This window comes from Corvus kubaryi, unplaced genomic scaffold, assembly GCF_017639235.1.
Source record: "Corvus kubaryi isolate FWS band 111438036 unplaced genomic scaffold, C.kubaryi_AGA036_p1.0 121, whole genome shotgun sequence".
Classification (NCBI taxonomy): Eukaryota; Metazoa; Chordata; class Aves; order Passeriformes; family Corvidae; genus Corvus; species Corvus kubaryi.
Window position 1 is genome coordinate 905,802 of NW_024580656.1, and position 26,440 is coordinate 932,241.

A 26,440-nucleotide genomic window follows, 5' to 3' on the forward strand; every position below is an offset into this window, starting at 1 on the left:
ATCCCGGTTCTCAGCTCCCGGTTCTCGCCTCGCTCCTGGGTCGGGCGGTGGCTGCGGTGGGGGGGGTGCGGGGGCTGGGGCGGGCGCTGCCCGGGCCGGCGGCGCCTGCGCTCCCCGCGGCGGCGGCTCCGCGCCCGGACACCCGCGGGGAGCGAGGGGCCCGGCCCGGGCAGCGCCGGCCGCAGCTCCCGCAGCCCCCGCAGCGCCGGGACGGGCCTGCGGAGCTGGGAATCGAGAACCGGGAGCTGAGAACCGGGATCCGGCGCCGCGATGGATCTGGCGGAGGCGCTGCCCCTCGGGGAGCTGGCGGCCGCCTTCGCCGCGCTGCCCGTGTTCCCGCTGTTCGACACCGCCTATTTCATCATCTCCGTCCTCTACCTCAAGTACGAGCCCGGTGAGTGCGGCCCTTGGCCCGGGGAGGGGGTCCGGGGGTGGCTGCGGTGCCGCTGCGCCGGCACAGAGCCCGCACTGCCCCGCACCAACAGGTCCTGCCAGCTGCCCGTCCCTGTCCTCTGCCGCCTGTCACAGGCGATGCCACAGCCCCGACACCTGTGTCTAAATGTAAAGCAGAACCACCCACCCACGAACCCGTGACTCTGATTTTGAAAAATAATCTCGGATTTTGTTTAAGACCGGATTCCGGCCGCACTGAGGTATTTGAGTTCGGTCACTTGGCTGCCACCCCAGGACTGAGAGTTGCGTTTCTGGCCGGTCCCTTGGCTTGAAGATTTCTGTGGCAGTACCTTCCTCCTATTTAAATACAAAAGGGCTGGATGTAAAACCTTGGTTTTTCCCACCCTCTGGACCATGCCCTGAGCTGTTCTCAGGCACCATAACTGACCTTGCCTTGTTTGTTCTCTTGGGCTTATCTTGCACAGATCGATAGATCTGCGCCTTGGCTTTCATCTTCTTCTTGTCACAGCCTGGCTGTGCTTCGGTCTTTTCCAAACGCCACTTTCCCTCTGTGTTTTTGACAATGTGTGCACCCCTCGTGCTCTGCTTTGAGCAGTTTCACTGTAACTGCCCAGTGACTGAAGGGAAAACCAACGCCGAGCTCGGCAATGATTTTCAAACCCGGTGTTGTGCCACCTCGAAGCCGTACAAGCCACACGCTGTTCCAGTTAAACTCCCTATAAACAAGTGCTGGGTTTTCCAAGCCTGATCACTCCCAGCTGCTTTCCAGCATGGAGTCCTGAACCGAACAGTTAACAGGCAACCCTCACAAAAATAGTTTTTAAATATATGCCAGCCCAGGAATCCACTTGGGACTGGATGAGGCTGGGGTGTACTTTTCCCCAGATTCCTACAGTGCTCCCATCCCACATCTCCTGGGCTGAGGATCAGTGTCAGGACAGAACCATCCTGTTTCCTCCTTGGAGACAGCATGGCTTCGTGGAGCCAAGGAAAAACAAGCGTTACTAAATTTAAGCCTCAAGCTAAACCTCAGGTTCCTATAGAACCAGTTTCATGTCTCGGCTGTTACAGCTGTCCCGCTGCCGCTGGGTTTTCAGCTGGTTCAAATGTCCCCGAGGATGGAAGACCCTGGGCACTCAGAGCTTTGGCTCATGTTATTCCACTTACTGCTGTTTAAGGTGGACCAGGTAATCCTGTTGACATAACATTTTTAGCATTTTCTCTCTTTGTCTGCTCACTGAACAGAGTTTTGTGTCTGAAATGCCGCACGAAGGATTCTGGAGCAATTTAAGTTGATGAAACAACCTCACAGAATTTATGTTATCGGGAGGTTTCCCTGGAAAAGTACAAAAGTGGATGAAAATGGCTACAGGAATTTAAAAAAAGTCCATAGCAGGTTGTGGGAGGAGACCACAAAGTATTTCCAGACTAGTACAGGAGTAGGGAAGAACCCTCAAATCCTCTTCTCTCAAATAAAGATTAAGATTTCCTGTTCTATTTTTGCAGGTTATCTTATGAATGAAAGAGATGAACAGATTGTTCATGAATTCTAGAGGGCACCTAGGTTTAAGCAGTGGAGAGAATGGTACTAGTATGCATTTTATTTTTAGACTGTAAAAAGACATTGATTTCAAGGGAAAAAAATATTCTTTCTGGTAGCAGCAAATAAAGGAGAGAAACTCTCAGCCAGTTCATAAACTTCTAATGACTCTGTTCACGTGAAACCTTTGGGGGTCCACAGGCTGTGATCATTTATTGACCATTGCTGGTACTTCTTTGGGCTTCACACTTTTGTGTTTTGTTTTACTTTTCTTTGAGTTACTTTGTGGGAGAACACGCGCCTCGAGCCTCTCTCTTAGTGGGTCTTGAAGTTCTGCTTAATTGCTAGATCCATCTTCTCATTGAGGCTGGACTCGATGGCCTTGAGGGTCCCTTCCAACACTGGTGACTCCGTGATTCCCAATATTTTTTCACAGGAGCCGTGGAGATGTCCCGGAAGAGTCCTTTTGCCTCCTGGCTCTGTGCTATGCTCCACTGCTTTGGGAGCTACATCCTCGCTGATCTGCTGCTGGGGGAGGCACCCATTGGCTACTTCAGCCACAACTCCAGTGTCATCCTGGCCACAGGAGTGTGGTGAGTCCCCTCCACCCTTCCTGATGTGGCACGAGACGCCCTGGCTGTGCCCAGAGCTCCGGTGAGGAGGGAGACGTGGAGGGAGATGTTCTTCCTGTGTGACCCAGCTCTGATCTCGCTGGGATTAACTGGGGAGAGCAGAGGTGGGGTAAGGAAGTCTGTGAGGCTCTTGCATTCCTGGCTCTAGTTCCCAGTTTCCCTGACCAGTTGCCTAATGCTGTGATTATCTGGGCTGGGGCACTTCTATTCATAGCAGCCACTGCTGAGCCAGGGCCAAACCGCAGGAGCAGCAGCACCCACTGATCCCACACAGAGTGAGGAGTGGCACATCCTGAAGATTTGAGGGCGCTTCATTTGTTGTGTTGGTGAAATGTCCACAAATTAACCTTTAAGTCCCTCGGTGTGTACGGGTTGTAGGTACTTTTGTGTGGCAGAATGAGCACTGTTGGGAAACGTTATGAATGAAATTTTCATAAACAGAAGCCTCAGAGTAAATCCCTCAGCCACCTACTTTTCTCTACTTGAGAAAATAAAGAGAAAGATCATCTTTCAGGGTTGAAAAATATGGGAGTCTTCTGGAAAAAAGAGCATTTGAAATCTGTCCTCTGTCTGTAATGTCATGTCAGTATATGTAGCTTCTTCTTGTATATGAACTGATGCTTCTGGACCGTACAAGACACAAACTTCTAAAAAATTCTGAATTAAAATTACTGGTTTTTATTCAAGATGGAGTATTAGTAGTGAGGGCTCTCTGAGTTACTGAGGGCTCACTGAGTTGTTGCTATAGAGAAGCTTTGCTGCATGCTGGTTTCCTTTTAGAATTAACTATGAAATTAAGAAATTTTTTTTGGTTTTAAATTTTTCTCCTCCTTCACCCCCACCTGCCGTAACTCAGTCTGCCACACTACCCCTCTCTGCATATCCCAAATCAGAACAAATCTGTGGTCTTTTTGCAGGTACTTGATGTTCTTCTGTCCCATGAACCTCTTCTACAAGTGTGTCAGCTTCCTGCCCGTGAAGCTCATCTTCGTGGCCATGAAGGAGGTGGTCCGAGTGCGCAAGATCGCGGCCGGGGTGCACCACGCCCACCACCTGTACCACCACGGGTGGTTCGTGATGATGGCCACGGGATGGGTCAAAGGTGACACCTGAGATGCTCCAGAGGCTACAGGGAGGGCTGGGACAGTCTGGGGGCAGCTCAGGGGAAGCAGCAGGAAGGGGATGTGGGCTGGGTCGCTCAGGTTCCCAGCACACAGGTGTTTGTGCATCCTCGTGGAGTGGTTCAAGATCTGGAGTCAGGAGTTCTTTATTCTTTCCCCCGTGGTCTCTGACCTCACCTGGGTCTTTTCAGGGGGTTCTGCCGGTCAGTTTTCCTTTAGAGTGTGTTTAGAGCAAGCGTTTGAGCATCAGTAACTGCAAGAGGCAAATGTCCTTTCCCTGCATCAGGAACCACTTGGTAGAAAGACAAGAAAGTGTTTGCCCTGCTCTATTGGTTTAGGCTAACTTTTAAATTTGGGGAGAATGTTGAGAAGCCTTTGTCCCCCTGTGTTATTCTTCTCCCTTGAGGATCCAGAGCCCTCTGCTGTGGCACTTCCAGCTCTTTGACAGGTTTCTCTGTCTCACAGGTTCTGGTGTGGCCTTGATGTCAAACTTTGAGCAGCTGCTGCGTGGGGTCTGGAAGCCAGAAACAAATGAAATTCTTCATATGTCCTTGTAAGTCCTCAGCCTGGAAATTCCCAGTCAGACCAAGAATAGAATGGAAAGAACCAGTCAAGGCTGGGTGCAAACCTTCCAGGAAACCTCTTTCTTTCTCTTCCAGCCCTACAAAGGCCAGTCTGTACGGCACAGTCCTCTTCACTCTGCAGCAGACTCACTGGCTCCCCATCTCTGAGGCCAACCTCATCTTCTTTTTCACCATGTTCATGATAGTTTGCAAGGTAAGTTTACAGCAGCTTTGCTGCCAGCAAATTACAGAACCTGAATTGGGGATATTTGCCTTCCTGAGCCACTACAGAATTCACTGGCTGTAGGATCTGCTTGGGAAATTCAAGGCTGAATTCTCCATCATAGAAGCAGATCCTTGTGTCTCGAGTCATGCAGCAGCAGGGACTTTCTCTGGGGTCAGTAGAATGCCCACTGGTCAGTATTTGCTTGCTGTGTGTGATCTCTAAGTGTCCCCTGTTGCCTGGCAGGTTTTCATGACGGCCACTCACTCTCACGCCTCACCTTTTGCTCCGCTGGAAAACCTCGTCTGCCCCGTTCTCTTTGGCTCTGTTTCCAGTGGGCACCCAAGCCACCACCACGACCACCACGGGGCCTCCCACGAGGTTTCCCACCCTCCTCCTCCTCCTCCTCCTGCCAAGTCCAAAGAGGAGCTGAACGAAGGCACAAGGAAACGGAAGGCAAAAAAAGCTGAGTAAAAAAACAACGGCACAGAAAATAGGCCAAGAAAATTCTTCCAGAGCGGAGTCTCAAAGCCACCTGTGACCTCCTTTATGCTCCAGTCCTCCTCTGTCAGACTCCAGAGGAGAGGTGGAAGCCAGGACACTGCCAGCCGGGTCCCTGAATTTCATTTTTGCTCTCTGTGCTGCTGCTTGCTTCTTGGTCTCTGCCTCTCAGTTCTGATCAGATTTTCAGGGATTCATAGGTTTGTGCCAGGGTGGTAAGTGGGTGCCAGTTCCCAAGCTGTCAGCAAATCCAATGCAGCATTTTCAATTGTTGTAAAATCTTTCACTGTGTTTATTTATGAATGGGGGGAATGGTTTGTGCTCCTGCAACTCTTTAAGGTCCTTTGAGTTTTCATTGACCTTTCTGGAGTCTGCCAAAACAGCAAACTGTTACGACACAATCAACGTGGAAATCAGGTTTCATACTCGAGGAAATTGAATGGCCTGGTATGAGCCTGGTCTGACTTTTCCCAGCTCCCACACCTGCCATATCTCCAAGTAATGTGACATTTTATATGCAATAAGGACATGGCCTTTGGCCGAGCCAAACCCCGTTTCCCTCACCTCGGTTCCCTCTGATTCTAATGGTCAGGACATTGTAATTTGCTTAACCAAGTCTGTGTTTGCAAGAGCTCTGAAGCTGTGAAGTGCTCCCAGTGCCATGCGTTGGCACTGTCAGTATCCTAAACTGTGTGTGGCATTGCTGCACGTTGTTAGTGAGTGTGTCCCACCCCGAACCTGATCCTATTGAAGCAGCGGAGAAGCATGGCTCTGGTTTGTGTGTAATCCTGTGGGATACAAGAAGAGTGTGTGTGAGTGTAAGTATTTATTACTGTTTATTTATAATTGCCAGGGCACCTAAGTCATGGACCTGAATCTGGCTTTTTTTTAACATGCAATTGGAACTTCTAATGATGGCGCTGAGCCCACAGCCGTGTGCTGGTTTGGGCTTGCGGTGATGCTGGTGTGCTACAGGACAGCCTGAACGCTCCCTGGATTCAGGAAGCAACCTTTCCTATATTCTTAAATTAAGATAGAAAGGCTGAAGCAGTGCATTTTACACCAGCTGATAAAAACTACTTTAAAGGACTGATAAAAGCACATCAGCTGAAAATACTGATTACCTTCTGTAGGTCCCCTCGGGCCAAACTGCTGGGCTGTGAGTGCAGCTTGTGCCCAACGAGTGAAGAATGTGAACTGCCTTGCATGGCTCAGGGGGGGTCTGTCAGCTCATTCGTGTTCTGCTTAGTGAACACTGGCTTTTAGAGTAATTCAAAGCTGTTCTTATAACTGATTTTGTTCCTAAAAATGGCATCTTCCAAGGGCTGGGATGACCACAGTGAGAGTGGCAGGCCTGGGGAGGTAGCACTGGGCTCCCTCAGCAGCATTTTCCATCCCTAGCTGTGAGGTTTGCTGCTGTTTCCCTTCCAGCTGGGAATGGCAACAGGATTTAAGAGAAGTGGGGGTTTGTGTGTGTGTGTCCCTGTTCAAAATTGCAACTGACGGTTAATGAAAGATAAGAAACCATCCTTGTGTACAAGCAGAGGAAAGCCAGTAGGAAAAGTCAAATGATCTGTGGGCTTGGGGTTTGACAGTGCCTTAATTTTGTGAGTTTCCCTCCCCTTCAGTGGAAAACAGGAATTCTGCCTGACAGAATTCCACTGTCTGGTTCTGCAGATGCTGCTCTACTGGAACCTGATGTGTCACGAGCATGCACGAGACTCTAAATAAGTGTTTTATGAGATGTCTGATCCAAGGGGAGCTTTGTTTTATAGAAGCCGTCAACAAATAAAAATTGTAAAGTGACTGATTGTCCAGTGGCACCTGAGGAAATCTGTGTGTTTGTTTTACCCTCCCCAGTCCCAGCAGCCACCCAGGAGCTCTGTGTCACCAGGACCTGGTGACAAAATTATTCTCGTTGAAGAAGGAGATCAGACTTTATGTCCTACAGCTGTGCCTGAACATGTTATAAATGGAAATAACAGGGTAAAAGCTGTTTGTGGTGGTGTCCTCTGAGCAGCCATCCTCAGATTTCAGGGAAGGAAAGAAGGAAATTGAGTCCTTTGGTGTTTATACCAGTTTTCTCTATTTTTCCTTTTGTCACCTACAAGGGAAGAGGGCATTCACCTGGGAGTGGTAAATGTACACACACTCACAACCACACACACAATTCCAGCATATTTATGTGGAGTATTGGTATTTAAAAATCTGAAAAATAATGTGTGAATATTTAGCGTGGTCCTGTAGCTGCTGCTCTGCTCTCTGAGTGCAGAGGCTTTGCTCTTCAGAGTCTTTGGACTCCGAATCAAATCGAACTGAGTCAAATCACAGCTTCTAACCAAGCACAGAGAGAAGAAATATTCCAAAGGAGGTTAAAATTTAAGCTCTGTACAACTTCAGAGTACCCAACAGGAGTGGGATTAGTTTTGAGAAGACAACGGCCACAGAGGAGTCACAAGTTCCATTTTGTGAAGCCTTTCTCAGTGAGAGAGATGGAACCTGTCTTGAATTTCCATGGCTCAGCACTCACAGTCTGGTACAATTCCAGGCTGGTGTCCTTCATCCCAAGAAGCAAAATGGGCCTTTGAAAAGCAGCACCTTTTAACCGTGGCTGCAGGGAGACAGGGCTGCTCCAGCACCTTTGGGAAGCCCCACCTGACCTGTACAGATACTTCCTTCCTTCAGGCTTTGCTCCAAACAGAAAGAAAATGGGAGTGAGGTGTTTCCTAAAGGGATGGAGTAATTTGTTTCCGCAGCTCAGAGCTGGAAGTGATGAGGAAAGCATGACACAGCCAGTCAAACAGGAATCTACAAAGGCCTGTTTATATTTTGAAGGGTTTCTCTTGTCTCCCCCCAGATTTAACTCTTTCAAAATGTTTATAAACACCCCTTAATGTAAAGCAGATGAGAGTATCAGTTGCATTGGAAAAGGGAATTTCCATTGGTATGATCCACCAATGGAAGAGGTCAGTGTAAGTCTTACATTAAAAAAACAAAAAATAAGGGATTACAATGTTTCAGGTGGTTTAACCATTCTCCTGCCCCGTGACATCCAGTTCAGGGTTATTTTGCTCAGGACCTGTAAATGAACAGGCTCATGAGAGCAGGTATTTCATGTCCTTTGAAGAATCCCACGATGTCTCTGGAGTGTCTGGCTCCACAGAACATTCCCAGCTCCCAACTCTGCTGCAGCCCAGGGCAGGACAGGAGCCTGCCAGGGCTCAGGGGCTCAGACTTCCACGGGACAGACGTCATTCCCTCCAAAGATGTCCTGATCTGATAACTTCTGATACTGACTCCAGTGAGACCAGGCTAAATTTAGCAGTAGGTTTAATCCTCAAAGAGGCCCTGGGTGCCTGCTGGGAAAAGCAAATGTTTCAGTTGCTGTTTCAGCATTTCATGTGGATTGACAGGTTTCCCTTTCCTGTTGCAGAGCCAGACCCGATGCCTGCAGCTTTTTCATCGTGGCAGATCAGCTCCACAGACAGGGAAAGCTCTACAGGCCTTATGTATTTGTAATTAAAAAAACCCAAAAAACAACAACAAACAAAGCCAGAGAATAGTTTTACACAGGGCACTAATAATTCTTCACAGTAAATGAAGTAACAAAAAGAGGAGGGCATAGGAAAGAATTTCTGAGGAGTTTGTGTAAGAAAGGGCAAAGCCAGTACAAGAGCACCAAGCCAGAGCAACCAGGGTTCTTGGTTTCCACTTTTCCTTTTGTTATTAATGCCAGTATTTACATTGTTGCACACTTTGTCCAAAGAATAAACAAATTATATAATCCAGTGAAGCAGAAAGACCCAGAGGATAAAGATGGATGTTCCCTTGGCCATCTCCTGAGCTGTACAGTTGTTCCTTTTAACACTTGCCAGGCGATCAGCTGCCAAACGCCTGCTCCTTCCTGAAGCCTGTTTCGTGGTGATTTAAGGGCACACAAAACCACTAAAAATTAGAGCTTTATGTGTTTCACAGTAGCACAGCTTTACCTGGCCCTTAGCTATGATTCTCTGTTTTATGGTTCTTGTGCTGTTCTTAAGAGGATGTAACTGGCTCCTGCAAGGATGATAAGGAAGGTAAGGCTGGGATAACATGGCATTTCCTATGACCTTGGATACCCAGGATTTTTGCTGCAGCAAAAATTTTTCTCTCAAGGTATTTTAATTCTTTGCCCAAATAACGAGAAATCAGAATATACATCCATACAAGACTTTCCAGAAAGCTCCCAAAGATAGTTTGGATTTAGTGTGAGCTGCTTCTATCCAGGAAGACAGGACACAGACAAGGCGAACCACTCACAACGGAGAAATGATACTGTTGATGCCAAATCCTCTGCACAGTGGGTTGATATTTTCCTCCTTAGGATGCTCTTAGTATTGGCCCCAAGGCATCTGGTTCATCCTGCGTGCCCATCCACCACAAGGAAATGCCAATTAAAAGGGTTTGAATTTCATCAGACATCAACATGACTTGATAAACACACACAAAATTACCTCCCAGCTAAGAATTTAATCCTGCTCTGAACGCAGCAGTCTGTGAACAAGCTGTTGGGGGCTGATGGCTCAGGGAACGGGCAGAGAGTGAGAAATCGGTTCCCTGTCATGCCAGAGCCCACGCTGCCATCCTGAGTCACAGTTGCTACTCACTTCACCTCTGTGATGACATCTGTGACAAAAAGATGTTGGTAGTGCTAAGATCAACAGTCATGAATACCTTGGAGTCTGGTCTCTCTTTCACACTTGTGCATTTGCATCTTTCACACATTACCCTTAGAAAAAGTGCCATTTATATTTCCTTATCTGCTTCCCTTACTTGCCAAAAGCGAATTTGGGAGAGAATTTTTTAAAGAGCTTGTGAATGTCAGGAAGAATCGGTGTGAGACAGTGATTCCATCTTAGCCTTAGGGTACAGGTAGGCTATAGCCCTGGAATGCAGGCAAACAGGTGTTTAGAGGCTTCAACATTTTTATAGCCTGAGGAAATCCAGAATGTCCCTGGAAAAGATTTCGTTGGTTGACTCTGTTTGGTTTTGATTGGCAAAGTACAGCGAGCTCCCCCGAACCCGTAACACAGACTCCGCATTCCTATAAAAGCAAGCTGCTGCTTCCCCAATTATCCCAGCCCCTGGTGCTCTTCAATGGAGCTGTCAGGTCTTGGCATTCCAAAAAAAGCTCGGCAGGCTGGGGGACTTCTGCTACCACTGCCACCAACTGCCTGAATCAGCGAGTGAGGCTGATTTTCTTTGTGCGTGACAAGAGCTGGTGCGATCAGTGACGAAGGCAGGGAGATGCGGTGGGAGAAGCACGGAACACATCCCAGATTGCAGCGCCTTGAAACGCAGCCTAAAAATCCTAAAATGACTTCAGAATCCTGGTGTTGGCTTAAATTAGATTTAGAATAACGTAGGCTAAACCCTAATGTAGGCTCTGTGCTGTTTGTCTGCCTCTCGAGGTAAGGCTCCCTGCCTTTTTGATTTATGACAGATTAGGATGTCGGTTAATCTCTTCTTATTTGGGTAGATGACTGTGGGGAGTAATCAAGTATTGTCTGCAAAAGGAGCCCATAAATGCAGATTACTAATTTTTCATTATTATGCCTCTGTATGCCAGAGGGATACAGCCAAGGATAGACACCAGCCTCTTAAACCTCATTTCATGAGAGAACCAGGAAAAGCACAGCAGCTGCTCTGGCTGATACTGGTTTTCTCTGACATGCTCAGTTCAGTTTCCTGGAAAAGGCAAAAATCCACAGAAATTGTAGATTATGGTCTCCTGTGAGAAGCAGAAAGCGGCCCTGAGTGGAGGAATCTGCTTGGCTGGTAGAGCACCATCCCTGTGTGCACAGGACATGGAGAAAGCATTTCCTTATGGGAAGAGCTGTCCCAAACACCTACAGGAGCACATATTGGAACAAAGTGAAGCAGCAGCATGCTGGGAATGTTGGAAAACAGAGCAGCCTGGCAGAGTGACACCGGAGGATGCTCTGTGAGCACGACGGGAAGACGCCTGTTCTGTCAGGGCTTCTGCGGAGGGGGTTGCACCTTCTCTCCCTCTGCATTCCAAGGGCATTTGGACAAAGATGGGTTTTTTCCTCCCTGTTCTCTGCTGACAGCTGCAGTTTCCTGCCTTTGAGCTCAGGCACTGACCCTGGGGGTGAGAGCTGCAGCAGCAGCCACGGATCCCCCGGGCCAGGGATGCACGCGTGGGGCATGGATGTTGTCCTGCCCTTCATGACAAAACCAGGAGCAGCAGCCAACCAGCTCCTGCCTCTGGAATTCTGCTGTCAGCTGCAGTATCCCTCCGGAAGCGGATTTTCTTCTCTCCTCATTTCTGTCTTGCTGTGTTTTTTGTAAGTGATTACTTTTTTCTTCTCTGTCTTTCCCCACGTGCTGCTCTTTTGGGGGTTGTTCCCCACCCCAAATGTTGCCATGATTGCGCACAGTGTAAACACCTTTCAGTAAATTCACTCTTGCACAGCTTGCCAGAAGGCAGAGGCAGGACACGGGCATCCTCTGACTGCCTGGGTGTTAAGGAACCTGCTTTAAATGGCTGAGAGGGCCTGAACCATCAATGATACTGGTGCTAAAATATGGAAATTATTTCTAAACTATTTCTAAAATAGTCAAGGGTGGTGAACAAAGGGATCGCAGGTGTACAGCACCTGACAGGGAGCACACCCAGTGCCTTAGGAAGAGCCCCTGAGGATTCTGCCCAAGTGACAAACACTGGTTGCTATAGAGATATCTGTCCTCTTCAAATACAGATGGATCCTGCCAGGATGCAGTGAAGTTCCAGTCAACCATTTCCTATCAAAGTTGGAAAATATACCAGTTTAATTTTTTTTTTTTAATATATGACTTCAGCCAGGTTTATTCACCTTTGCCCCAAGGGAAGGCAACTAAAGCTTCTTTCCAGGGCATTGTTTCTCTAGGTGAGGCCTGAGATGGGCTTAGCATTTGAACAGACTGGGAGTAGCCCCAAAGAGATGCAGGCCATGGACGGAACAGGACAGAACATCGGCGGCCATCTATGAACATCTACCCCAGACTCTGCCTCTGGCAGAGTTGGGGACATCTCCGGAAAAGACTGATGAGAAAATCAAGGAATGAAGATCTAATTAACATCAGAAGCGAAGAAATCCGGATCCAATAGGAGACCAAGTACTAAGGACTAGACAACTTGAGACCAATGAACACTGACCCAATTCGTTTCTATGAGTTTTGACTGTATAAAAGATCTGAAAAATCTAGTAAAGGTCATGTGTCATGGAAAGATTCTCTCTGCACTCCCGAGCTATGTGTGGATGAGATGATTTCTGTGGTACATCCTGGCCAGAACAACATCCTGGCCAGAGAATAAAGTAATGCCTTGACTCTCTAACATTTAAAATGTTGTTGGAGGGTTTTTGTTTTTCCCGCAGTTTTGGTGACATAAAAGTAGCTGAAATTTTCTCAGGCTTTCCTTAAAACCAGGAGCAGGCAGCATTCTGGGGAGAGGCACCACAGACTGGTGCTCATTGCCAGCACTCATCTCCCCTTTAAGGAGAAATCTGTGCTGAGGGAGCTCGGGGAGCTCAGACAGCACCGCGAGCTTCAGTTCAGACACACGCCGGGATCTCCTCTGTGGGAAAATGGCTCCTCTTCCTTTCCAGCCTTCCAGCCTGGTCCGAATCTTTATCAGCTCAGCTTTTTTCAGGTAAATCAGCTGAAAAGTCCCGGAGCTGCTGAAAGCATCAGGCGCTCCCTGCTCGTGTTGCACTGCGGTGAGGCGGCTGCCCGGCAGAGCAGCTGCAGTTTGCAGCTTCATTTGGGAATGAAGGCGCCTTAGGACGGGGCGGGGATGGCACAATTCTGCATTAGATCAGGAATTAATGGCACTGGCAGCAAAGCCGCCTTCAATCCAGGCACTACTGTGCACTTCCAGCCTCTCCAGGCACAAGGCTTTCCCAAGACCCCGGGCAACACACGCTCCGTTCCCGTCCGCTGCTGGAACAGCAAGAAATGTTTGTGGAGAACTTCTCCTCTTGGACAATGCCCAAATATTTCCCACTTCCTCTGCCCACTGGGACACAGTTGCCAGACGGAGCTCCTAAAGTGGTAACTGGCAGTGGGTAGCAGTGACTCAGATTTTCGGGAATTAAAAACTCAGTTTCCCCCTTCTGCAAATCATTCCCTGAGACTCCATTTTTAAACAAGCGAGCACAGGCTTAGAGGGGCTCTCAATTCCACAAAAAGTGCTTCCCAAGGGAAGGAAACACTGCAGCATCTCCTGCAGCGGGTGCAAGGTGGGGAATGTGTTGTTTGGACAGGGAGGTGTCTCCAGCCCGAGCAGAGATCCGTGTTTGCAGAACAGTTGGAGCTAAGGCTTCTGGAAGGAATCCATGAGAACTGCAGAGAAGCTGAAATTTAAGGTTGAACTCGATGATCGTGGAAGTCTTTTCCAACCTTAATGATTCTATGATTAGTCGGCATGTAAGGACACAGACAGTGTTGGGGTTTTACCTACAACACCTGCCCCAGGTGTGTTAGACCTCACGCATTTTTGGGAACAGTTTTGGGTTGAAAAATGTAATGTGATCGGATTTTCACCAAAAGACAAGAAGTTAAACCCACTCTCTCACTGTAAGGTTTGGAATTCCTGTGGGCTGGAGTGTAAAGTGACACAAGAATTTCCTTTAACTCCTGAGAGCTAATGAATTATTCCAGGGCTTTGTGCTAAGCCTTGCTCCCTGTGGGACAGCAGTGCAGAGAGGAGAATTCCCACCCCGAGGGAGCTCTTTCCTTATCTGACACTGGCACGGGCTTCATCAGTGATCACTTTTCACTTAGGCCAGCCCCAAGGAAAGCTGCAGATAGAGCCATTCTCCCTCCTAATTTTAGCACTCCTTCTTGTACTACTTTATCACATGATTCGGTAGTGCCATGAATGTTTACATAATTTTGGGGAGAGAAGATGCCAGATCTGAAGTAATTTTAATCTCATATGATAAAACATACCTTTATCTTTTTAATATGAAAATATCTATTTATTTATATTCCCGATACATTTTAATTTTGCAGGTATGAAGAGTATCAATGAATATAATACTGTGTATCATGAACAGGAGGTGCTGGGAGAGAGCTCTCATGCTTGTGGTTGTGTGCCTGTATGTGCTTAATTTTTTTCTATTTGCTTTGTCTTCTTAATTTATCTTAAATTTCCCTAGCTGGCTGTTTGATTTAATTCAGTGAACACATCACTTAAAAGGTGTCACACAGATTTTTCTGGAAAGTGGGAATCTCTCTTGTAAAAGGCACAGCAGGGGAAGCAGTGTAAGAATTTCAGACTCGGCTGTGTATGAAAAGCTTCCCTGGGAGCAGAATTGCCTTTTATTGGGGCTCTTTCTCACTGCTGAGCTGGCCAACAGCACAGTAGGAGGGGGCTTAAAGTGGGATGGAGGATTTGCTGCAGCAAGGTGTAAGAAATGTGTTTTTCTGGATCAATGCTGCTGTACTGTATTCTGTAACTAAGCAATGCAAAATATCTTGCTCCTGTGTTTTCATAGTCTTTTTTTAATCATAGGATCCCTGATTGGTTTGGGTTGGAAGGGACCTTAAAATTCATCCAGTGCCACCCCCTGCCATGGGCAGGGACACCTCCCACTGTCCCAGGCTGCTCCAAGCCCCAATGTCCAGCCTGGCCTTGGGCACTTCCAGGGATCCAGGGGCAGCCACAGCTGCTCTGGGTGACCTGTGTCACCCTCACAGGGAACAATTCTGTCCCAGTATCCTGTCTAAGCCTGCCCTCTGGCAGTGGGAAGCCATTCCCCTTGTCCTGGCACTCCATCCCTTGTCCAAAGGACTGCTTCCATCCAGCACCAGGCTGCTCTCTGTGACTCTCCCACACACAGGGTGTTGTTGTTGGGGTGTCTGTGCAGGGCCAGCAGTTGGACTCCATGATCCCTGTGGGTCCCTTCCCACACAGGACTTTCTTTGATTCTGTTTTATGTTTCTGTGATTCACATTCCTGACTTGAGGTGCTCTGCTCAGATCCTCCCATGCAGACCTGGCTGTGGAGACAGATGCCCTCCTGGAGAAGGCGTATCCAGAGGCACAGGCCTAATGTTTGAGGTAAATCACTTCTCTCCTGTCTGTCCTGTCTAAAGGCCATCAAAATGCGTGTGATGGAGGAAAAAGTACTCCCAAAATACACATAGATTTTCCCTCTCCTTGGAAGTCAACTATGGCTGTACCAATTTCCTAGAACTTTTGAATACAGTGTATTTTTTTGATTGAGTTGTCTGGATTTCAAGGCTGAGTTAGGTGGCTCATCACCTTCAAACACCTGGACACGAGGGTTTATATCATCCTTCCATTTCTGTATTCAGTTGGAAAAAAAGTGCCATGTATAAATTCCACGGGATATACTTCAGGGGTAATTTAATCCCAATTAGACTAATTTGCACAGAATTTCTAGTATAAAAGAGGCTATTGAAACATGGGGGATCCTTCTGTGGCAGAATATAGGCTTGAAATGTTGCAGCAAACAACCTACAGGCATGAGGTTCCTGAAAGACCAGGTTGTTTACTGTGTCATCCATGGTCCAAAATCCCCAAGTTTTGCACAGGAGAAATCCTTAGCAAGAGATTCTGAATGTCTCAGTGTCTCTTGCAGAGTTCTGGCAATTAGAGTTGCATGTCCTTGCCCGTGTCAGGGGGTTGGAATTGGATGATCTTTAAGGTCCCTTCCAACCCAAGACCTTCTGGGATTCTCTACCACTGATGTTCAGACCCGTCTAAAAGTTGAACAACCTAATTTTTCCCATATCACTGTTTTTACATTAGTAGTGACCAGTCCTCCCTACTGCCGAGGTTTGCTCAGTAACCAGGGAAAAACCACAAATCCCCCTTGCAAAGAACCAGAAATGAAAATGCCATAGCAACCAGCAGGGACAGAGAAGGGTGTCACACTGCAGGCTGGCACCAGCTCCCTGCTTCTGCCTTAAACCCTCTGCTCACTCCTCCTAAGCCCTGAGAGCTCCCAAGCCCAGCTCAGTGTCCTTGAAGCACTTTGGTGACAGCCCCGAAGAGAAATCCACACCCAGAGCTTTAAGCCTTGCACAAGGGGAGGCTCAGACACCTGCAGAAGTGCCAAGTGGCTTCCTCGGGTTGTTTTAGCTTTAGGAGGGGAGACAGTTTTGCTGAACCAAGAGAATAAACACACGAAGTCTTCGGGGGTATAACCGAAGGCACAAGTAAATAAATAACCAGTTAAGTATTTGTGCAAGTTTGTCTGATTTCCCTTGAGTCACTTCCACCCGAGATCAGCAGCAGAGGGACAGAGACATGAGAGCTGAGCCAGCATTGCTGCAGCCTGAGCTCTCCATGGCTGAGCTCTGCCCTCAGGGCCCAGCAGAGCCGTGTCACACGTGCAGGTGACACCCACAGGGGCACTGGGGCAATGTGCTCCTCACACGGGACCTCAGCGTGTGCCTGCAGCTTTCAGCAGAGCCACCCACCAAGGTTCCCCTGCTCCCCGTCCCCTGACAGGCACTGCTCAAAGGTTACGCTGTGGGTTTGCACTTGGAGCTCATTCTGTGCTACTAGGCTGCATGGACAGTGCATGCTGACCCTTCCCAGGATCTCACTCTTCCCCGATCCAGCCTTCAGTCCTAACCAAAGTTCCCAGGCTCAGCCCTGTTCCTGTGGTTCTTCTCCACCCGGCAGCCAATCTCACAACACCACTGGCAGGAGTCCCCAAACCAATTCTGCTTCCACTGCCTCACCTTCACCACGGGAAATGCACGTCTCCCTGGGCACAGGGCAGGCTGGGCTCTGTCCCCATCCAACAGGGAAGCCACAAGGATGCTGTAATTACCAGCAAGTTTTCTGAGCCTCCCTGGCAATCCCAGGTGCACAGGTGGTATCCAGCCCCCACCCCAGCTGTGTCTGTGTTACCACAGTCCTTGGGATAAATAAACCCCCCTAACACTGCCTTTTTAGTATCAGTGAGTCAGGAATTACTTTATTCCTGTCGAGGGTTTGTGTGTGTGGCTGACAAAGCCCCAACCTCCACATGACACTGACACAAAACTTGGTCACTTACTTTTAGCAAACAAAGAAATCAATGTTCATTGGTTCCAAGTTACATAATTCTCTTTGTTAATCAGTATTCTATCCTCTATTGGTTATTGATTTCTCACTCTTGATGTTGATTTGGTCTACATTCTTTAGTCCTTTTATCATCTCTTTCTCACATGGGGAGTCCCCAGCTTTCCAGGCCTTAATCTCCTCTGTACCTTCTGGTTGCTCCAATGTCCTTGAAGGGTCATAAATGTGAGATCCCAGATGTCAAAGCTTCAACATCTTTTGGCTCTGTTTATTGAAGCTGCTCAGGGTTAGTTTTAGCAACTTGAGGTTTCAGTGACTTAGCGATCAAAGTAACTCGAAGAGCCTGTGAAGAAACTTAACTAAGAAAAAAAGCTAAAAGCGGGTGCTGCTTTTGATTAATTAAAACAACTAATTAAAAATGAGTCAGGAAAGTTATATCATTTCCAACAACTGCAGCAGTGCATGAGCACCGGCCCTTGTCTTCCTGTTGCAAGGTCTCCTGGGCAACCACTACGGACACCTGAGGATTCCAAGAGACAGATTGGACAGGGGATAACCAGTGAGCTGCTGGAAAAAGAGGATGGTTCAGAGAGTGAAGCAGAACAGCTGCTCAGCAACCTTAAAGCAAGAATTGCAAGCCACTGTCCCCAGCACCTCACAGTACAAACTGTGACCTGAAGTAAAGACTCTGGCAACCCTCAGCACAAGGACAATAATAAATAGCTGAAACAACTTTGTCAGCAGTCCACTGCTGTCACAAATCACCAGATTTTAGGGACTCTCCAATGCTGAGGACAGATCAGTGAGGAGCCAGGGCAGCTTCTGCAAGAGCTGGGCCACCACACAGCTCTGGGCCTGAGGAACTGCAGGTTTTTCTGCGGCAGACAGAATTTGGATAACACTTTCCAGTGTATTAGGCAGGACAACGATAAACCCCACACAACCCTCATCCTTTATGGGCCACCAGGCTGTGGAATGTGCGAATTACCTGAGCAGGTGCAAACTGCTGTAGGGCAAGACAGTGCTGTGACTATTGCTGAGGACATCCCAGCTCAGTTCTGCCCTTCACAGCCTGCTGAGGGACATTTGTTTCCAAATCCGTTTAGCATTTGATTTGTCACCACCTCCACTCCAGACCAACCAGGCTTGCAGTGACTTAGTCCTGATCCTCAGCAAACTCCTCCTCAGTCTTCCACTGTGGCACACGGACACTGGTGCTGCTCCTGGACTCTGTGGAGAGTTTGCTGCCTGGCCATGGGGCTCACAGATCCCGCTGACTCCCATCAGATTGCCCTCCACAGGTCCACATTGTCATTTCCATTTCCACAGCAGAGCCTGATGCTCTGAACACCCCCCAGCAAGCTGTGCCTGAGGCTGGGGCACACTTTGAAGTAGGACTCTTATCCTGTGAGGAAGGTGGGAGATGCTGGAGGTACTCTTGGCATCAGACAGAAAACAGATAAGCCCAGCTCAATGGGCCTATTTCCATCAGAGCTTCTCTCATGAGGGGCAAGCCCTGCACTTCCAGCTGGCCTTCCAGGAGGCCAGAAATGGGCATCTTACAGCTCCACTTCAGAGCTGCTGATTGCTGGCACAGCCCAGGACACCATGCACCGTCTGTGTGGGGACTGGAAAAGTCCCACAGCACCGTCCTCGTGGCTCACATGCTTGGGTGTTTTGCTCCCTCATGGTGGGTGCTGCTGGATCTGGTGGAACAGCCTGTATTTCCTGCTGTTCATAGGCAATCTGTCTAAACACAGTCAAAGCTCTCAGTTCTTTAAGCCTGTGAATGTGTTCTTACATATATTTAGCAAGGGTTACATTTCCCTCATGCCTGGCAGCCTATCTACACCAGAGCCTTGAAGGAGATGTTCTGGGATTACTTGAAGAAGGAAATTATCTCTGTGGCTTATCCAGGGTGTAAGCTCTCACCTGGGACTGCTATGCGGCCACATGAGCTAGCAGGATGTTCGGTGACTTGTTCTGGACAGCCAGAAAACCCCTCACCCTCCCTTTGTGGGTGTCAGTGTAAACAGTGAGGAGGGGGATAAATAATTTCCTTTCCTATATCTCACTTTGCTTGCAGAAACGGGCTGTCAGACACGGAACTTCTTCCCAGGCAATTTGTTGAAGTGCTGCAGCATTGTTACCTATCAAAACAAGACCAAATCAACAGGCATTTTCTTCTGGCAGATTTCTACAAGGGGACCTGGAGCTGGGGAATGAAGAAACCTCTTATGTTGCCACGTATTAGCAGGACCTTGAGCGCTGACACAAAGGTGAGGAATATCAGCAGGTATTTCCACATAAGCTCTGGACCAGAGCTCTGTATTCTCCAGGCTGTTGGACAGGGTCTGAAATCAAAAGACAGTGGAAATAATACTAAAGAACACTATTCAGTGCTTCCAATGATCAAGATATATATACACGTTTTTTAAACTGGTATCTACAACCAAGGAGATCTAAAGAAGTTTTACAGACTGTCATTCACTCTTCACACATGTAAAATGCTACTGCAGCAAGGAAGGAAGTCATTTATTATTCCTCTGCAGAAAGGCAGCCTGCCTTAGATTGCAGCAAGAGAAATTTAGTCAGGAAAAACATTTCCTGCTAACAGGAAAACAATGGAAGCCCTGGAAGTGCTGTCTCCATACCAGGAGCTGGGTGTCTGGCACTGAAGTTGTGAAAACAAACAGATCGATCCACACACCACATCTCAAACCCACTGCTCTGGTAGCTCCCAGGTTGCCTCTCAGCCATTCTGGTTCTCTGACACTGCCCCAAACCTGAGGAAGTTGAGTGAATTGCCACTTCATTTACTTCATGCTGGAGGAACTGAGGAGCTAAAAAGGGATGTGCTGGGTAAGGAGAAGGGGTGTGCAGAGGTGTGCTTTGCTTCATGCCTACAGCCACGGGTAAGGGTCACACCCTTTCTGCTGTGCCGTGAGAAGGAAACTTGGAGAAAGGAAATAAGCTAACTTTACAAATTGTTATCCCAGAATTACCACCACACTCCTTTAGCAGCTGAAAGAAATCATCTAGATACTCCAAATGCCAGGAAGAAAACATATTAAAAAATCTACCAAATTTAGAAAAAACCCCAAACCATAGAGTGTTTAAAAGGTTACAGAAGGCATTGTGACAATGGGAGCCCTCCACATCCCCAGCAAAGCAGTCCTAGTTCCCCTGCAAGTGGCTGTTCATCCTTCCATCCCTTCCTTCCCCAAACCTCAGTCTTTTCAGAATAACTCAGGTGCATTCTCAGGGCTGATGTTCTTTGCTCTAATAGCATTTCTCCCTGCAGGGAATATAAAGTGGATCAGCTGTAAAATAACTGCCTCTGGAATGGAGAGTGTTGCTGATGGCTTTGCCATGTGTGCTGAACCTGCAGTCTCCTGTATAGCCCTGAAGGTAACACCCATCTCAGGGACACAGTGGGACACAAGAGTTTGCCGGGGAAAGAACGGGACTTTTCCTTTCCAAGTAAAAGTACTTTTATGAGGAATTAAAACCAGTGACTAATTTATCCATTCTGGGATCCGTAAAAAGATTCATACTCTGTCAGCCATCTGGATTCCCTTGCAGCTTTAAAGCAAACTGGAGGGCAGGGCACAGAGTGCTGCTCCTGTCTTCTCCTTGGAATACCCACTCCTTCCTCAGGGAAGAATCCTGCCACACCGTTACATTTCCCAGGTTTTACACTGGAGCCATCCCTGTATTACCAGATAAGGCCAGCTCAGCTCATTTCACGTTGTACATCACAGAAATCAGCTATGGCTGCTCTCACAGGCTCACCAGAGTCTTGTTCTAAAAGGTTTTTGCCCTCTCAGGGAGGAGTATAATCCACTCAGAAATGTTGGCCAGGCTTCTTCCCCTGCTGCCTTCCTGCCCAGAGCTCATGGGGCAGCTGTGCCAGCAGTGTCTGAGCTGCTGCAGGGTCTGTCCCTATCCCATGCTCATCCCACTGTGTGGATTTTTCCAGGTGGGGCCCTACACAAAAATCCCCATCAGAATCCTCAAAGGTAGGATCATTCCTGGGGCAGATACAGCCCAACGATATTTCTAATTATCCATCTGCTATGAATGAGATGCAAGAAACACAATAAACAGAGCAAGGAGGAGAAAACCTCTATTTCTGCAGGAACCCAGCTTGGAGACAAAGGCAGGAGGAAGGTCCTGCGCCTTTGTGCTCGGCCATGCCCCAGCCCCATTGGCAACTGCTTCCACAAATGAGGGGAAAGTGGGTCATTTTGTCGTCAGGACAACAAAAGCACACACTGACCTAGATATGTCTGCAGGAACCTAATCTTGCTCCTGGCACAGACCGCGGGGTTCAGACAGGACTGGGGGTTCCAGCTGGGGAAACACCGCACATAAAAAAGCTCCAAAATATCCCTTTTCTCTCTGTGGCAGCAAGAGCAGCCTCTCCCTCCTCTCTGTGTGTCGTGGCAGGCGTCACAGCGATGGCACTTGGTCCTGATTGCCAGCTGCTGGTGGCAGCTTCCCAGGATGGCTCCATGATTGTCTGGAATATGGAAGTTTTTGAGATGCTGCACATCCTTCCTGGACACTCTGCTGAGCCTTCTCCACTTTTTGAGGCTGGAAAGCTGTTTTGATGCCTGAAAAGAGCTGTGACAGCTTGGCAGTCAGAGCTTTAGGCACACAGATATGTCCCAGCCATAAGCACTCTCCCAAATTCCAAAAGCACTGAGAATTCCTCATTTTGTGAGCCCCTCTTATTTTATAGCTGAGGTGAGGTGTGTGGAAGTGTTTGAAAAAGGAACCTGTGCTTTTTCTGCTGCCATAGATCACAGTCTGCACATCTGGAATTTGATTTCTGGCAGAGCCAGGTTTATTATCCAGGATATGCATCCCAAAGAACAGCCCTCACATCACCTTCATGTGGATGAGGGGAACAGGATTGTATATTTTTCTTCAGGTACAAAGGTACAGTCAGTCTTTAGCTTAAAGGTGCTGAAAGAACCACAACATTGCAGCCACAGCCTTGAAGGTTGAGGACAGAAAAGCCATCTCAGGCCTCGCTATTCCTGTCTCCTTTGCCACCTCTTTCTTAGGTCAATGCTCGACACCTGGGGACAGCAGAACTCATCTTCCATATTTCTGGAGAGATGAGAGATGTGTGGATGTTTTCTGCAGTGCTCAGCCCCAGGCTGCTGCTTGTGACTGTGTCTGAGGGAGGAACTCTGAGTCTGTGACGCAGCAGCGCTGGTGAGCTGAGATCCCAAAAGCATCTCTCAGGGCTGCAGGGAGAAACACCAACATCCAGTGTTCTGATCCAGAGGCAAGGGAGGATGACAGTGGGATTTAGTGGGGGATCTCTATCCATGGTACACATCTGTTTGTTCAACTTTTTAACTCTATTTCTTGTATTTCTTATAATATCCAAAGGTTTGATGACCCGGACAACAGATCTGGTTGCCTGGCCTTCCTTCTCCATTCCAAACAGAGCATCCTCCTCAGACTTCACAGTTCGCAAATGGAGAAGCAAAACTCCATCCTGCTGCACTTTATAAGCTTTGCAAGCGGCCAGAATGAATTTCACTGCTAATGTCTCTTTCTTTCACTCAGCTGTCCTGGCTTCATGTCTCACTCTTGCCTTTTTTGTGCAAATCTCTTCTGATGAGGGCAGTCTGCCCGAGAAGAGTTCTCTCTGTGGTGGTGGCAAAGATGAATCTGTTCTCACTGCAGGTTTAGTAGCTCCCATTCCTTAGGGAAGTGCTGGCAATAGCTGCTCTCTCAAATGCCAAGGGTCCTTTCAAAGGGGCCAGCATGTGGAATTTCCTGTTGGCCTGGCTTTATTTAACTCTTGTACTTAAGGGGTCACAAATTTTGGGTGACATTCTCTTTGTGAAGAGGCAGAACATGCCTGGGCACCAGGAGCCCTTTCTCTAGGGAATGAGATGTAAGCAGTGAAAGGGACTTGAGATAATTACTTTTCACTGTTTCTAAGCTTGCCTTTGGGCTTCTCTTGAAGGAAATAGAGGAATTAAATCATAAGGACATGTGGTTGAAGGGGATTGGAAACTTCCTTGGCTCAATAAATCAGTAACTAACATTTTATTGTTGTAGGCTTTAAGGAGTATGTGTGAGTGTACCTGGCAGATCCAAAGGGGTTCCACAGGTTCCTAGAGACAGATTTGGAACATGAAGGAGTAGTTCCTATGGCTGTTATCTCTGCTGGCAACTGCAGCCTTGTCCCTGGCTCTCAGGCTGCATCTGTCCAGGCAGGGAAGAAGGAAGGGTGGGCAACTTCCCAACCAGGGGCATCTCTTACAAATCCAGCTCACAGAACATGCCCCTCATTCAGGAAAGGGGTTGGGTTGATCCCCAGCAACCGGTGTGGATTTGCAGGCCTGAACATGTTTCTAGTACTGCCACACTTCTAAAAAGATGACCCTTGTTTTTACTGCTTCAAGTCTTTCTGTTCCCCTTTTATTTTTGATCTTGAGTGAACTTTATCCATTCATGGGCCCAGCCTCATGTCAGTGTGTGCCTCAGGCCTGAAATACAGTTTCATTTCTGAAATGTTTTAAATGTGAACTCCTAGAAGCTACCTTGCTACCCAGCTGTGGGCAGGAGTCAGATCTGGAGCACACACATCTGGAGCACCATCTCTTGCCAAAGCAACAGGTGAAAAGCCAGCTCAGCCCAAGCTGGGCAGGATCTAATCAGGCACCTTTGAGAGCAGAGGAAGCCCATGGCTGAACAGCTCCAGGTGCTGCAGAGTAAGAAGGCAATGTTTGGCCGTCTGGCCTTAGGCTGTTATCATCTGACAGAGACTGCTCCTTCCTGCTGCTTTAAAGCAAGAGATTTTGGGAAAACTGTTTGAGGCATGGAGAGCTTTTAAATCTCACCTCCAGAGATTTTGTCTGGAATAGCTTGTGACAGGTGAAAATCTGAAATATGAATAATAAGGAATTTCACGAGTAAAGAAGCCAACCACGAGCCCCATTTGAGGGCAGACATTCAGAGTAGGAACAGTCTCTGATTGCCTTGTTTTACAGGTGAAGGGTGTGACACACTGGACACATCTGCCCAGGTGAGATGCCCCAGCCAGATGCTGGCTGAGCAAAGCCGGCTCCTTTTCATGGGGCTGATCTCTGGGACAGTCCTTGCCTCCCCACTGAACTCCAGGCAGGATGTCACTCGCACCCCACCTCCAGAGCCACAGAAACCAGTCAACCACATGGCAATGAGCAGGCAGAAGCAGTTTGCCATAGCACACGATGATTTAGTCCTTGCAGATCCATGCCCAGTGATCCACAGGCCCACCCACACCATCAGAACTCAGATCCCTGGCTCCCTGATCTCCTTGGAGATTACAGAGTCATCTACAGCAAGGCCAGCAGGGATTCAGTCCTTCAGGACTGCCCTGGGGCCCAAGGGTTCCCTTTGGAAGGTCACAGAAGCAGATCTCCCGCTTGGCAAGCGGCCCCAGGGAGCAGCAGGCTGGCAGTGGATCTGATGATTCCCTGCAGTGTCTCTGGGACTTGGAGCTCTGTCAGCAGCAACTTGAGCTGAGCTATTCTGAGGCACCACAGCGTTGAGTGTCAATGGTCAGTTACTGCCCCGGGCTGCCAGGGAGGATGCAGCTGATTCCCAAGGAGAATACCCAAATCCTGTCAAACTGAGAGGCACAAGCTTTTCCCAGCATCCAGGGCTGGTTTGCAAGCATCCTTACAGCTGGATACATCACCCAGGTGTTGGTGCTGTCAGTGGCTGAGGGCTGGTAACTCTGCTCTGACAGAAAACTCAACTCACAGGAGTTCTTTGTCTACGGCTCTTTCTGCTCATGTCACCAGGGTGAGACTCATGGCACAAACCAGGGAACAAGAAGAGACTTCTCAAGTTAATAACAGTAATAGAAAACAGAAATTGGGCCAGCTCAGGAGAATCCAGGAGGAAAAAAGAAAAAAAGTGGTGGAGGAGGTTGGATCAATGCTGATTTTCTTTCACACACCAAGGCTGTGTCTGAGCTACTCCTTTCCACAGGTGGAATAAAGGGCTTTACTCTGTCCTACCAGGTTCTCTTTCCTGCACAGCTGTGAGTGCTTCACAACCTAGGAGCTGTATTTGGCTCCCATCATCCTTCCAGCGTCACTACTGTAAAAAATATTCATTTTTATTTATATTTTTAATCACTGAATACTCTAAAACATATCCACTTCAACCTGTATTTACCAGCACAACAATCTAATGCCAACCATCCATTTTCAGCTCACATCTCTCCTGAAAGGCCTTTGCTGTGCCTGGCTCTCCAAAGATGATAAATATGTGTATACTGGGTCACTGGATCAATCCATCACAGCCTGGGATGTTGCAAGTGGTGAGCAACTGTGAAAGAAAAAGTCTGTATTAATTTAATCCTTCCTGTATTAAACAGGCCTGTAGCATCCTTCATGTTGTCAGAAGGGAAACAGGCCAGAGGGCAGCAGTTTGTGCAAGCATCAGAACAGGGGACAGAATACCAAATCCAGAGGCTGTGTGTGACCATCCTGCCTGGAAGCTGAAAACAGCTGGAATATTCCAGCACAATACAGAGAAAAATATTCTGGGTTCAAATACCAGCAGCAACTTTAAAGGCAAAGCAAGAAAGACTTCCGCATGTCTCTCTTATGCAAATCATCTGTAACGCTTTAAGGAAAAACAAGCGGCATATTTTTTTCCCCCCTCTCCTTGCTCTTCATGTAACTCTGTTTCACTGAGTTCAGATTGCCTGGTGACAGGGACCACTGGAGAAAGTGGCATATTTTAAGCCCACATTTATCCTGCTACCCCAGAGAAACCCTTGGCACTGAAGGGCTCCCCGAAGCCCCCCATGGCTCTTCCAACCCCGGCTCTTCCAGCCCCTGGGGCTCCCCCAGCCCCCGTTCCTCCAGCCCCCCTCGGGCCTCACCCGCCCTCTCGGGCTCCCCCAGACACCCCATGGCTCCTTCAGCCCCATCTGAACCCCTCCACCATCCCCGGGCTCCCTCAGCCCCACAGAACCAGAGGCAGTTCCTCCAGCCCCGTCAGTTCCAGTTCTCAGCCCCCGGTTCCTCCAGACTCCCTGCGATCCCGCAGCCCCCTCAGGCTCTCGCAGACCCCCCGGGGTCCTCCAGCTCGGGCCCCGCAGGCCCTGCTCCCCCTCAGGCTCCGCTGCGGCCCCGGCGCTCCCTGAGGCGCCGCTCCCGCCGCGGCGCTCGAACGGCCGGAAGCGGCGGCGGGGGGCGTGGCCTGGGGCGGGGGCGTGGCCTCGGGGCGGGGGCGTGGCCACGCGGAGCGGGCGGTGCAGAGGCGTGGCCAATCAGGGGGCGTGGCCAATGGGGGCGCTGAGGGGGCGGGCCGCGCCGCGGGGG

The 26,440-nt window shown here is 48.6% G+C and overlaps 3 protein-coding genes and 1 pseudogene across 3 annotated transcripts; all 4 read left to right on the forward strand.

Annotated features, from left to right (window-relative positions):
* Positions 1 to 155: 155 nt before the first annotated feature.
* Positions 156 to 6,817, forward strand: TMEM38A (transmembrane protein 38A). Its single transcript, XM_042040589.1, has 6 exons — positions 156 to 394; positions 2,391 to 2,547; positions 3,504 to 3,688; positions 4,173 to 4,260; positions 4,367 to 4,484; positions 4,740 to 6,817. Exons 1-6 carry the CDS (start codon positions 271 to 273, stop codon positions 4,965 to 4,967), a joined length of 900 nt encoding a protein of 299 aa, XP_041896523.1. The 5' UTR covers positions 156 to 270; the 3' UTR covers positions 4,968 to 6,817.
* An 11,430-nt stretch (positions 6,818 to 18,247) lies between these two features.
* On the forward strand, positions 18,248 to 18,835 carry LOC121665220 (annotated as a pseudogene).
* A 1,591-nt stretch (positions 18,836 to 20,426) lies between these two features.
* On the forward strand, positions 20,427 to 22,615 carry LOC121665287 (NACHT domain- and WD repeat-containing protein 1-like). The gene is given in 4 exon segments (XM_042029336.1): positions 20,427 to 20,492; positions 21,368 to 21,654; positions 21,827 to 22,028; positions 22,157 to 22,615. Coding segments are annotated over 4 exon segments (1,014 nt in total).
* Positions 22,616 to 24,090: 1,475 nt separating this feature from the next.
* On the forward strand, positions 24,091 to 25,754 carry LOC121665347 (NACHT domain- and WD repeat-containing protein 1-like; the record flags this gene model as incomplete). Its single annotated transcript, XM_042029459.1, is given in 3 exon segments — positions 24,091 to 24,406; positions 24,409 to 24,534; positions 24,537 to 25,754. Coding segments are annotated over 3 exon segments (555 nt in total), but the record flags the coding sequence as incomplete, so codon positions are not given.
* Between the last annotated feature and the right edge of the window lie 686 nt (positions 25,755 to 26,440).